The 12371-nt window shown below is 39.5% G+C and overlaps 1 protein-coding gene across 1 annotated transcript; it reads right to left on the bottom strand.

Annotated features, from left to right (window-relative positions):
* Window positions 1-1496: 1496 nt before the first annotated feature.
* Window positions 1497-4424, bottom strand: Pcdhb4 (protocadherin beta 4). The gene has a single exon (XM_090331371.1). It carries the CDS (start codon window positions 4125-4127, stop codon window positions 1746-1748), a length of 2382 nt encoding a protein of 793 aa, XP_090187497.1. The 5' UTR covers window positions 4128-4424; the 3' UTR covers window positions 1497-1745.
* Between the last annotated feature and the right edge of the window lie 7947 nt (window positions 4425-12371).

Below are 12371 nucleotides of genomic sequence, written 5' to 3' on the forward strand. Positions count from 1 at the left end.
CAGTTCTCAGCCTCCTAAGAAGCTAAAATTACAGGAATGAACTACTGCCAACTGTCTGAAATAATTATTGGGTTGATAAAGATTATCCATATCTACAAGTAATAGAAAGGGAAAAATCAAGATCAACTGATAATCAGAACAAAATAAATTAGACATGCCAGGTGCTGCTGGCTCATGCCTGTGACATGGCTGTTTAAGGAGGCTGAGGGCTGAGGATCATGATTAAAAGCCTGCCTAGGCTGAAAAGTCCATGAGGCTCTTATCTCCGATTAACCACAAGGAAACTGTAAGTAGGGCTGTAGGCTCAAAATGGAGAATACTAGTCTTGAGAAAAAGAGCTCAGGAAGAGTGCCCATGCACAATTCTTAGGCCCTGAGTTCAAGTCCCAAGACCAACAAAAAATATGGCCAAAATTAATAATTTCCTGTCTCTTTGAAATAGAATGGGGAGCTTCAAAGAGGGCAGGAAATCCATACATTAATAAACACATCAAGATGTGCATATAGCACAAAGATAAACTGCATGCTTAGAACATAGGAGATGCTAGATTTGAAAACACACTTTTCAAATTCTACACTTAAATTTTATTATACAACAAAAGGGCAAGAATAGGATATAATGTTACCAAGAGTCCTGCACTCTTTAGGGGTTACTTCAGGCTGTCATAGTACAGTGTGTGTGTGTGTGTGTGTGTGTGTGTGTGTGTGTGTGTGTGTGTGTGTGTGTGTGTTATCCTGGGGCTTGAACTCAAAGTCTGGATATTGTCCCTGAATTTTGTGCTCAAGACACAGTCAAGGTTCTACCACTGGAGCCACAGCTCTACTTCCAAACTCTCTGGAAGTTCATATGATAAGAGTGCTGCTTGTACTAGCTCCAGACTCAGAACTCAGACTCCCAGTAACTAGGATTATATGCATGAGCCACCAGCACTTGGCTCAGATTACTTCTTAAGGAGATTATTGCCAACAGTAATTTAATGTGATTTAGTTTTGGTTTTGTTTTGATTTTTTTGGTGTCAGTGTATGAACTCTAGGCTTGAAATATACACATCATCTACCACTGAGCTACAGCCTTAGCATCACCCATTTTATTGAATGAAAAGGGGAAATTATATTATGTTGTCACTTTATTTACAAATGAGAATTTATTTTTACAGTTAATATTGGTATTTATGAAGTACTTAGTATGTAATAGACATAAATAACTCAAATGATCTGCAGCATAGAGAGGACTTCAAGAGAAAAAAGGACACAATTTGAAGGCATTAACATATTCATGCAGTGAACTTTTACATGCAGCTGGGCACAGACAAGTTCAACACATTTCATGGTTATGACTAATCGAGAAATTGACTTGGTAGTATCCTCAATCTGAATGACCAAAACAACTACAGGCAATTGCACCTGCAAGTGGAGCTCAGCTGTACAATGCATGCTAAACATGCAGGGGCTCTGGGGTTCAATATCCACCACTAATTAATACAATTTAAGAAACTTGCTTCATACTCCTCAAGAAACAAAGTTACTGAGAAAGTACTATTGAAGATTAAATATGGTTAAAATACATGCTTAATATCCACTGTAATGAATTTAGATAAGAGACTAAAATGAATATACAGTTACAAAAGTCACGAAGAGGTTAGGAGAATGGATGCGAATAGCTTTTGCATAACGATGTAATTTCTCCAAAGAAGAACATACCTGTGGAAGTGGGCCAGGGTAACTAGAGAAATCGAAATTAATTGGCTAAAAGTTGTTTCTGCAGTTGGAAGTTTTCCTACAGTCTAGTTCAGGGTCCTGAGTTAAGAGGTTGGGAACCACTGGTTGCAGGATTTTGAACTCACCATTCCCCAGGTCTTCTGGGAGACACACCTCATACTGGTAGCTCTGCGACAGCGTCCCCGCGCCACTCACGTCCACCAGGTGTCCAGGAAAGTGGGGCTCGGGCAGCGAGCCGCCGCCCAGGGAGCCCGGGCCACCGCGCCTCCTGCACAACCTGAGGGCCACAAAGAGCAGCAGGGACAAGAGGAAGAGCGAGGACACGGCGGCCAGCGCCACCACCAGGTAGGCAGTGAGGCGATCTGGCGGCGCGCGCTGGGGCGGGGCGTCGGGCAGGGGCAGGTAGGGCTGAGAGAAGCCATCCACCAGCAGCACGTGCAGAGTGACGCTGGCAGAGCGCGGAGGCTCGCCATTGTCCCGCACCAGCAGCAGCAGCCTGTGCCTGGGCGCGTCGCGCTCGCTCAGCGGCCTGGCGGTGCGCACCTCGCCATTGTGCGGCCCCACGCCGAACAGCCCGGGCTCCGTGGCCTTGAGCAGCTGGAACGACAGCCAGGCGTTCTGGCCCGAGTCGCGGTCCACCGCCACCACCTTGCTCAGCAGGTAGCCCGGCTCGGCCGCCCTGGGCAGCAGCTCGGTGACGGGCGCGGACGCGTTCTGCAGCGGGTACAGCACGAAGGGCGAGTTGTCGTTGGCGTCCAGCACCTGCACGCGCACCAGCGCCTGGCTGCTGAGCGCGGGCGAGCCTTGGTCGGTGGCGCGCACGCGCACCTCGAACGCCTGCAGGGCCTCGTAGTCCAGCGCCCTGAGGGCGAACAGCTGCCCGCTGTCGGCGTGGATGGACAGCAGCGCCGCCGCGTCGGGCCCGGGCTGCGGGCCGGGCAGCAGCGAGTAGCTGAGCTGGGCGTTGCTGCCCGCGTCCCTGTCCGTGGCGCGGATGGTGCCGATGTGCAGGGCGGGGCTGTTGTTCTCGCGGACCCGCAGGGTGTAGGACGACTGTGAGAATTCCGGGGCGTTGTCGTTCACGTCCGACACCTGCACGCGGAGGCTGTGCTGGGTCTGCAGCCTGGGCGTGCCCAGGTCTGTGACCGTGATCGTGATGTTGTACTCCGATCTGCTTTCTCTGTCCAGAGGCCTCTCCGTCACCAAGGTGTAGAAATTCTTGAAAGTGGATTTTAGGATGAAAGGAAGATTGTCTGGAATAGAACATACTGTTTTTCCATTATCTCCAGAATCCCTGTCGCGAATTCGAAAGACGGAGACTACTGTCTCGGGGGCATTCTCTGGAATGGAGCTGGTGAGTGAAGAGATGGTGATTTCAGGAGCATTGTCGTTCACATCCACCACCTCTATGAACACAGTGCCCTTCCCCGTCAGGCCTCCTCCGTCTGTGGCCTCAATTTCCACACGGTAATTGTTAACTTTCTCAAAATCCAATGCCTTTTTCAGGCGAATTTCTCCTGTGATTTCATTTATTGAGAAAGTCTGTTTAATGTCATCTGATGCTTGGAAGAAGCCATAGGACACGGCCCCATAGTTCCCATCATCTGCGTCTTTGGCCAGCACGTTTAGAACCATGTAGTCTGGCGGGCTGTTCTCCAGGACCCGCACCTCATACGGCGAGTGTGCAAACTCAGGAGCATTGTCATTGACGTCCATGATCAGGATTCGAACCAAGACTGCGCCAGACCTGGGTGGAGTCCCACCATCCAGAGCCACAAGCGTTAAGCTGAGCTCAGCCTGCTTCTCTCGGTCCAGTGCTTTGTCCTGGACCAATTCCGGGTATTTCTTGCCTTCGCTATTATTTCGCGTGAGCACATAAAACTGAGCATTGGGGCTGACTGTGTAGTTTTGAATCCCATTAATGCCCACATCCAAATCCTCCGCTAATGTTAATGGAAACAGAGTCCCTGGCTGGCTGTTTTCCGGTATTTTCAAGAGCACTTCCCTATCAGGAAATACTGGAGAATGGTCATTTATATCCTCAATCAGTAATTCTCCCTGAAAAAATTGCACTGGCATTTCCAAAAACACTTGGAAATGCAGCACACATGGTTCCTTTGGGCCACAGAGCTCCTCCCGATCTAATTTCTCCCTCAGAAGCAAATCTCCAGTCGCCGAATCCAGCAGTAAATACTGCTTATCATCGTCAGATACCACCCTGGCAGACCGGCTTGTCAGCTCCCCGATTCCCAGGCCCATTGCCTTACTAAGATGGGCTACAAGGGAACCATTCCCAGTTTCCTCACCCACAGAAAATCTCATAGGCTCCGAGCAGACCAGATGCAAGAACACTGCAAAAATAAAGACCGTGACTTGCCTCTTCCGATGCATTCTCTCTAGCTTCTGCATTGTGGTGGTCACGTCCAAATCTTTCAGTAATCACAAAGCAGGTGTTCAGTTCTAATTTTTTGCTTGTAGTAATGGCGACAAAGTTATGATTAATCTTTTATTAAATCTGTCCTCTCCTCTGTCAATCCCGTTGGTAACTCCTCACTGCTTAAAAAGCCTTTTGGGCATTAAAGCGGAAATTCTCTCTGTACACAAAGGAATACGTGAGCAACTTGGGCTCCTCATTGTTTTCACAGCCTTATCCTGCAGCGCCACCCAGCGTCTTAAATGAGAACCTGGCAATTTCGTGTCAAGTACTTTTTGAAATGTGGAAATGCTATTTGTAAACGGAAATATAATATTGAAACTTCCTCATTTCTTTCAGTTTCACAGTTGATCAGGTAATCCTAGTATGGAGAACTAAGTAACACAACTTTGGCCACTAAGGAAATGGATATCCTAGTCTTCCCACACTTCTCAATAGAACCTCAAAGAACTTCATTTCTCCTTGGCATTGTTGAACTAAGGAAGATGAGTAGTCATTAAAATGTTATTTTTAGCAGTTGGCCAGTTAGCTCAGTTGGTTAGAGGGTGGTGCTGATAAAATGTTATTTTAATTCATAATAATATTATATTTCCAATATTGAGAAGCCTTTATGATGATGTAAAAGTTTAAGATGATCTTCAAAGGGGCTGTATTTCAAAGGATAGGTACTAATGTTCGACACTGGTGTGAAAACAGCAACACAATTGAATAAATCACTACCTTGTTTTGTATTAAATCATTTATAACGTGAAAACATATCACAGTTAGAAACAAGGCAAAATATTATAGACTTTCAGCCAGAACTACAGAAGAAATGAAAGTATTTTTATGGAAAAAAATTTGAAGCTTCAGCTTTGAGAATGTGTGATTATTCTGTTTCCCTCTTACTATGATTAATTATATCAAGACAAAAATCAAAAAAGTAAAATGTATGGAATTTCAGTTATATAAAGGTGTTAAACTGTACTTATATGATTCAGTAGTCGTGTAATGAGTTTGCCTGGCACCACATTCATTCTTTGTATTGCAGATATCTTAGTCCTTGACCAGCTGATTTGGAGATGGACAAGATGCACTGACTGGAAATGTCCTAATCTATGATCAACGGTTCTCCAGGGGCTTGTATATGGTCTTGTAATGTGAAGAGGAGAGGTTTGTGTATAGGACAGATTGGAGCACAGTGTACAACTATGGAGACTACTCCAGTGTAGAAAGAAAGAATTGATACTCTGGAGACAGCCAGTTGGTTAAAGTTCACGTGTTGGATGAGGTACATTTACTGGCCACATAAAAAATTATTTCCCATTAAATTTTTTATTTCATTTAATCACCTTGTTAATTATAATGTATAATTCATGTTAAATTATTTCAAAAGGATGTTTAACTATCTAAAATTACTTAGTTTAAAATGTATTCTTGAAATTATAGTTGTAGCTACTATCAGAAAGAACAACATCACCTCATTTGTAAGGAAATGGAAAGACTTAGAAAAAAATCATATTAAGTGAAGTAAGCCAGACTCAAAAGAACACAGGCTCAATGGTTTCCCTCATTTGTCATAATCAGTAGAAACCTTGGGCTCTCCTAGCAGAGATTTACAATAGAACAAAACCTAGATACATAAGCCCATATAGTATGACGATAAATGAAAGGACCTCCAGGATATAGAAACAAAAGCCATATAACGAGTGATTGTTGTCCTTAATGTACTATGTTATCTCCATCTCTTTTACTGTCCCTTGGTTATCTCATATTGTTACAGTATTTCACCTGGTTATCTGATATATTGTATATATGTTTATTTGGTTATTTGAAATCAGATAGGGAAGGGGGAAAACAAGATAAGGGGTGAGGGTGGGGGGAGGGAAATGGGTACCAAGACATGAGAAAAGGTATCAATGTATTCAAAGTAATGCACCCTCTATCTGGTGAATATAATGCAATCTTTCTATTAATTACAATAAAAATATATGAAAAAATAAATTATAGTTGTAGCATCGATTATAGTAGCCATTCAATAAGTCTCAGTTCAAAATGCCATTACTTTTTCTTTGTAGATTATAAAATTTGTCATTGACATGTCTGGAACTGAGTACAGAATTCTTAGGGATGAGATTATAATACATGCTAATCTCTAATGAAATTTCTATTTTTATTATTTAGTTCTTACAATAAATATAGCAATGAGTGTAATAACACTTAAATTTTTCTTTTTCATTTAAAATAAGAAAAATATGAATATGTTAAGATCAAATGAAATAAAAATAAGACATATATGCTGAAAGAATAAAAGGAAAGAATATAATTTTTACATTCATGCAAAGTAAAATGAAATAGAAAATTATTCCTAGCATAGTACCTGGATTTTAGTTAGATTCCAACTCAGGATTCAGAAATAAATTTAAACCATGTTTTGTTTTCTTATTTGTAAATGTTAACAAGTGCTGAAACTCAGTTCTTTCTAGTTCCCTTTGCAATCCAAAAGCAAATGGAATCGAAATAATAGCAATATTACATAAGGCATTATTTAAGCATTTTTCATATTGAACTAACCAATTTTAATCTCTCCCCCAATCCATATGAAGTTGGCACTTCCATTAACTACATTTTATAGGAATGAAAGTAAAGTGCGGAGGGCCAGGAATTTGGTGTAGTGGTAGAGTGCTTGCCTAGCATGCATGAAGGCCTGGGTTCGATTCCTCCATACCACATACATAGAAAAAAGCCGGAAGTAGTGCTGTGGATCAAGTGGTAGAGCTCTATTTCTATTCTTGAGAAAGTCCAAAGACAGTGCTCAAGCTCTGAGCTCAAGCCCAGAACTGGCAAAAAAAATTAAGGCACAGAAAGTTTCAAACCTACTCAAGGTCCTACATCATGTGAAGTGACAGATTCATGATTTGACATGCTATGCTGTGGCTTCAGAATACATTTGCAGTATGTTCAAGTGGCATTAAAGAGGTTCTGTTTAGATAATTTACACACAGTAAATCCAAAATTCAGTTTGGGCTGAGTACAAAGGTATTGTGGGGGAAATGTATTTGTATTCAAATTTTCAATTATAATTAAAATTTTTCAAGTGTTTTGGAGACAGCAGCAAAAAGAATTTAACCAATGTAAAAATTGGAAAGAAAATGAACATACACTTTTGTTGATTGATTTGGTGAAATATTAAGAATGACATATACAATGAAATCAGTTAAACACGGAAGAAAATGTATACATGTAGATTAGATTTATGTAAAGGATTAAAAGTTATGAACAAGGGAACTCTCGCATAAACCTCAGTTATTCCCCCAACTATGCAACTTATATTTTAATCTAAATAATTTTATATCCTAATTGCTATAGCTGGAAATGTCAACACATAGTTAGTACTAGTGAAAGTAAGTTAACTGTGTTATTCCTTAGAGAAAAAAAAGCTTCAGTCTTTCATTAATAAACATGAGGTTAGTTAGGGGCTTTAGATGTGGTTTATCAAGTAGATGAGTTTTGATATTATTCATAATTTCTTGAGTGTGTCATTATGATAATGAAAAAGGCTTTTCTGCATTGAGACAATTCTGTGATTTTCCATCTATTCTGTTAACAAAGATTATACAATTTTTTGTATGTAGAAGTGACATTGTATTCCTAAGATAATTCTTAACCATGGCATGTAACATTTTATGTTACCAAAATCAGTTTGCTAATACTTTAATCAGAAATTTTTTTCATATATTTTTATTGTAATTAATAGAAGGGTTACATTATATTCACCAGATAGAAGGTGCATTACTTCACATACATTGATACCCTTTCTCATGTCTTGGTACCCATTTCCCTTCCCCCACCCCTGCCCCTCATCTTGTTTTCCTCCCTTCCCTATCCAACTTCAAATAACCAAATATGCATATATACAATATATCAGATAACCAGGTGAAATACTGCAACAATATGAGATAACCAAGGGACAGCAAAAGAGATGAGAGATAACATAGTATATTAAAGAAAACAAGCACTCATTATATGGCTTTTGTTTCTATATCCTGGAGATCCTTTCATTTAGCATCATTCTATATGGCCTTAAGTATCAGATTTTGTTCTATTGTAAATCTCTGCTAGGAGAACCCAAGGTTTCTACTGATTATGACAAATGAGGGAAACCATTGACCCATGTTCCTTCGAGTCTGCCTTACTTCACTTAATATGATTTTTTTCTAAGTCTTTCCATTTCCTTACAAATGGGGCGATGTCATTCTTTCTGACAGCAGCATAGCATTCTATTGTGTATAAATACCACATCTTGTTGATCCACTCATCAACTGAGGGACATCTGGGTTGGTTCCATATCTTTGCTATGGTAAATAATGCTGCAATGAACATTGTTTTGCTAGTGGATTTAGTATGTCTTTGTTATTGGACAATTGGGTAAATGTCAAGTAGTGGAATTGCTGGGTCATAGGGGAGCTCTATGTTTAGTCTTTTGAGGAACTGCCATACTTCTTTCCATAGTGGTTGAATAAGCTTGCACTCCCACCAACAGTGTAGTAGTGATCCCTCCTGGCCACATCCCCATTCTAACTGGAGTGAGGTGGAATCTTAGAGTTGTTTTGATTTGCATTTTTATGGCCAGAGATGTCAAGCATTTCTTCATGTGTCTATAGGCCGTTCTTATTTCTTCTTCAGAGAAAACTCTCTTTAAGTCTTTGGCCCACCTTTTAATGGGATGGTTGTTTCTTTGGAGATTAGTTTTGGAGTGATTCAATTTTTTGAGCTGTTGATATATTTTAGATATGAGGCTTTTGTCCGCTGTATGGTTAGTGGAGGAAGACCTTCTCCCACTTTGTAGGCTTTCTAGTTAATTTGCTAGCTATGTCCTTTGCCATACAGAAGCTCTGCAGTTTAATGCAGTCTCACTTATCCAGACTTTCTCTGGTTTGTTGTGTTTCTTGGTCCTTATTAAGAAAGTTTCGACCTGTGCCAAGGAGACTTAGTGTATCTCCAATTCCTTCTTGTAAACTTTTAAGTGTATCTGCTTTTACTTTGAGGTCTTTGATCCATTTGGAGTTAATCCTGGTGCAGAGTGACAAAGAAGGATCCAACTTTAGTTCTCTGCAGATGCTTAACCAGTTCTGCCAGCACTACTTGTTGAAGAGGCTGTCTTTCTTCCATTCTATTTTTTTGGCTCCCTTATCAAAGATTAGGTGGACATAGGTCTGGGGGTTAATATCTGGGTCCTCAGTTCTATTCCATTGGTCTTCGGGCCTGATGTTGTGTCTGTATCAAGCTGTTTTGGTCACTATAGCTCTGTAATAAAGTCTAAAATTTGGTAATTGAAATTCCTCCTGAGCTGTTCTTTCTTCTAAGAAGTGTTTTCGCTATACGGGGTCTTTTATTATTCCATCTGAAATTTTGGATTGCCTCTTCTATTTCTTTAAAGAATGACATTGGGGTATTGATGGGTATTGCGTTGAATTTGTAGCTAGACCATGGTAAGATTGCCATTTTCACGATGTTAATTCTTCCAATCCAGGAGCATGGGAGGGTTTTCCATTTCATCAGTTCTGCTTTAATTTCCTTTTTGAAGGTTTTAAAATTTTCATCAAAAAGGTCCTTTACGAACAAAGGCGCCTGGTATCCTTAATATGTGGCTATTAGATCCAAACAATACAAGAGCAAGGACTCAAAAATTGCATACCCATTGCTATGGACATGGTATTGGAAATATAAACACAACTACATAGTCATAAACACTTATGACTCTATAGACATAATGTTTTATTATATAGATTATTATAACATACAAACCCTCAGCCTAATTTTGATTATGTTCTAAAATCTAAGTGCCAGTGATTGTATATAGAGATTCCCTTCTTGAATAGCTGTTTGTTAAACACATCATTTGTAATATGATATAAAAATTAATGTTAATAAATTCTTTAATAAAAAATGAGTCATAAAAAGGTCCTTTACATTCTTAGTTAAGTTAATCCCTAGGTACTTTATTTTCTTTGAGGCTATTGTAAAAGGAGTTGCTTTCCTGATTGTTGCCTCGTTCCTCTCATTATTGGCATTAATCAGAAATTTTACAACTATATTCATGAAGGAAATTGGTGTGTAGTTTTGTCTCTTTGCATATTTGCCGACTTTATTGAAAGGTAGTTTACCTTCACATAAGTTGATGAGCAGTCCCTGATCCTCTATTTTTTAAAATGATTTTGTCTGGTATTGGTGTTAATTCTTCTTCAAAAGTTGGATAGAGAGCTGGGAGCATGGCCTAGTGGTAGAGTAGTTGCCTAGCATGCAAAAGTGGTACTGTAGCTCAAGTGGTAAAGTGCTAGCCTTAAGAAAGCCTAAGGATAGTGCTCAGGCCCTGAGTTCAAGCCCCAGGACTGGCAAAAAAAGAAAGAAAATTAGTTTATATAAGTTAAAGGAGATGGATATTATTTTTACATTTCCACACATTTATAATATATTTACACCACTATGAACTCCTGTATCATTCTTCCTTTTCCTCTCCTCCCTTCCCCAAAAAATTGCAACAGATTTATTGCTCTATTTTGACAGATTAGAGCAATGATTTAGATTGTAATCATTATACTCTAATATTCTAACTTCCTTTTGCTTACTTTGATTTTAGCATGTGCTCCTCTGTTTTCTAGTTTTTAAAGTGGAAGTCTGAGTTATTGATTTGTCTCTTTTTTAAAAAAAATGGTATTTTAAGCTCCTAGACACATCACTCTTATTGTACACACTATGTTTTAGCATATGGCGATTTCACTTTTATTTCATAATGTTTAAAGTATTGTATAGCATGACATTTCCTTCGTGCTCCTACTTCTAGCTTTTCTCTATTATCATTGAAGAAATGGTTGTGTGGGCTTTGGAGGGGGGTAGGTAATAGGGCTTGAACTCTGGGCCTGAGCGCTGACCCTAAACTCTTCAGCTCAAGGCTAGTGCTCTACCACATTGAGCCACAGCACCACTTCCAGTTTTTGGGGGGTGAATTGGAGGTAAGAGTCTTATGGACTTCCATGCCTTGGCTGGCTTTGAAACATGATCCTCAGATCTCAGCCTCCTGAGAGGCTAGAATTACAGCCATCAGCCACCAGTGCTCAGCTACTTTATATAGTTTTGGTTCTTCAAAATTTGTTGAGACTAATCCAGGCACCAGTAGCTGAACCCTGTAATCCTACCTACTTAGGAAGTTGAGATCTAGCCTTGAGCTGAAGGACTCAGGAGCAGTGCCCAGGCTCAGAGTTCAAGCCCCATGACCAACAAAATAATTATTCAGACTTATTTTATTACCTAATGTGTAAATCCATCATGGAGAATATTTCATATGTGCTTCTCAAGAATATGTATCCTGCTGCTTAGGGATAGATAATTCTAGTTAGTTATAGTGGCTCTGAAATGTTAAATGAATTTTCTTATTTTGATTCTATGTCATTTTATGACTGCATTATTGAATGCAGTAGCATTAAACTTTTCTGTTATTACCATAGAATTACCTACTTATTTATGTCAGTTTGCTTCAACTGTCTGGGGGACTCTTGTTAAGAGCATATTTTACTTGGTGTATCTTCCTAATGATTTGGACCTTTCATCATTTGAAATAGCTTTCTTGTATTTTTAGTAATCTTTAAAGCTCATTTTATGGCCTCCTTTTGTCTGATATTAATGTAACAATTTCTCAGATGTCATATTTTTGTTATTATCAACATGGTCTATCTTTTTCATCCTTTAATTTTCAATATATTTGTGTCTCTGAATATAAAGTGTGTTTCTTATAGGTAGCACATAATAAGACTACTTGTGTAAATATATATATATATTTTTTTTTTGCCAGTCCTGGGCTTGAGGTCAGGGCCTGAGCACTGTCCTTGGACTTTCTCAAGGCCAGAGCTCTACCACTTGAGCCTCAGCACCACTTCCGGCTTTTTTCTATGTATGTGGTACTGAGGAATCGAACTCCGGTCTTCATGCATGCTAGGCAAGCACTTTAACCACTAGGCCAAACTCCCGGCCCTTGTGTAAATATATTTTTATAATTCCTATTTAGTAGATTTCTTTCTTTTTATAGAAAATTACTTTTATATGAATCATATGTGTATATTTTACTTCTTATCCATTAATCCAATTGATGGAGAGTATAATCAGTACTTTGGCTGATTCAACTAATAGTTGAAAAGACATAAAATGTCTTTTGAAAAATTTTAAATATATACCTAAATGTGGGA

This window comes from Megascapheus bottae, chromosome 4, assembly GCF_031878675.1.
Source record: "Megascapheus bottae isolate mThoBot1 chromosome 4, mThoBot2.hap1, whole genome shotgun sequence".
Classification (NCBI taxonomy): Eukaryota; Metazoa; Chordata; class Mammalia; order Rodentia; family Geomyidae; genus Megascapheus; species Megascapheus bottae.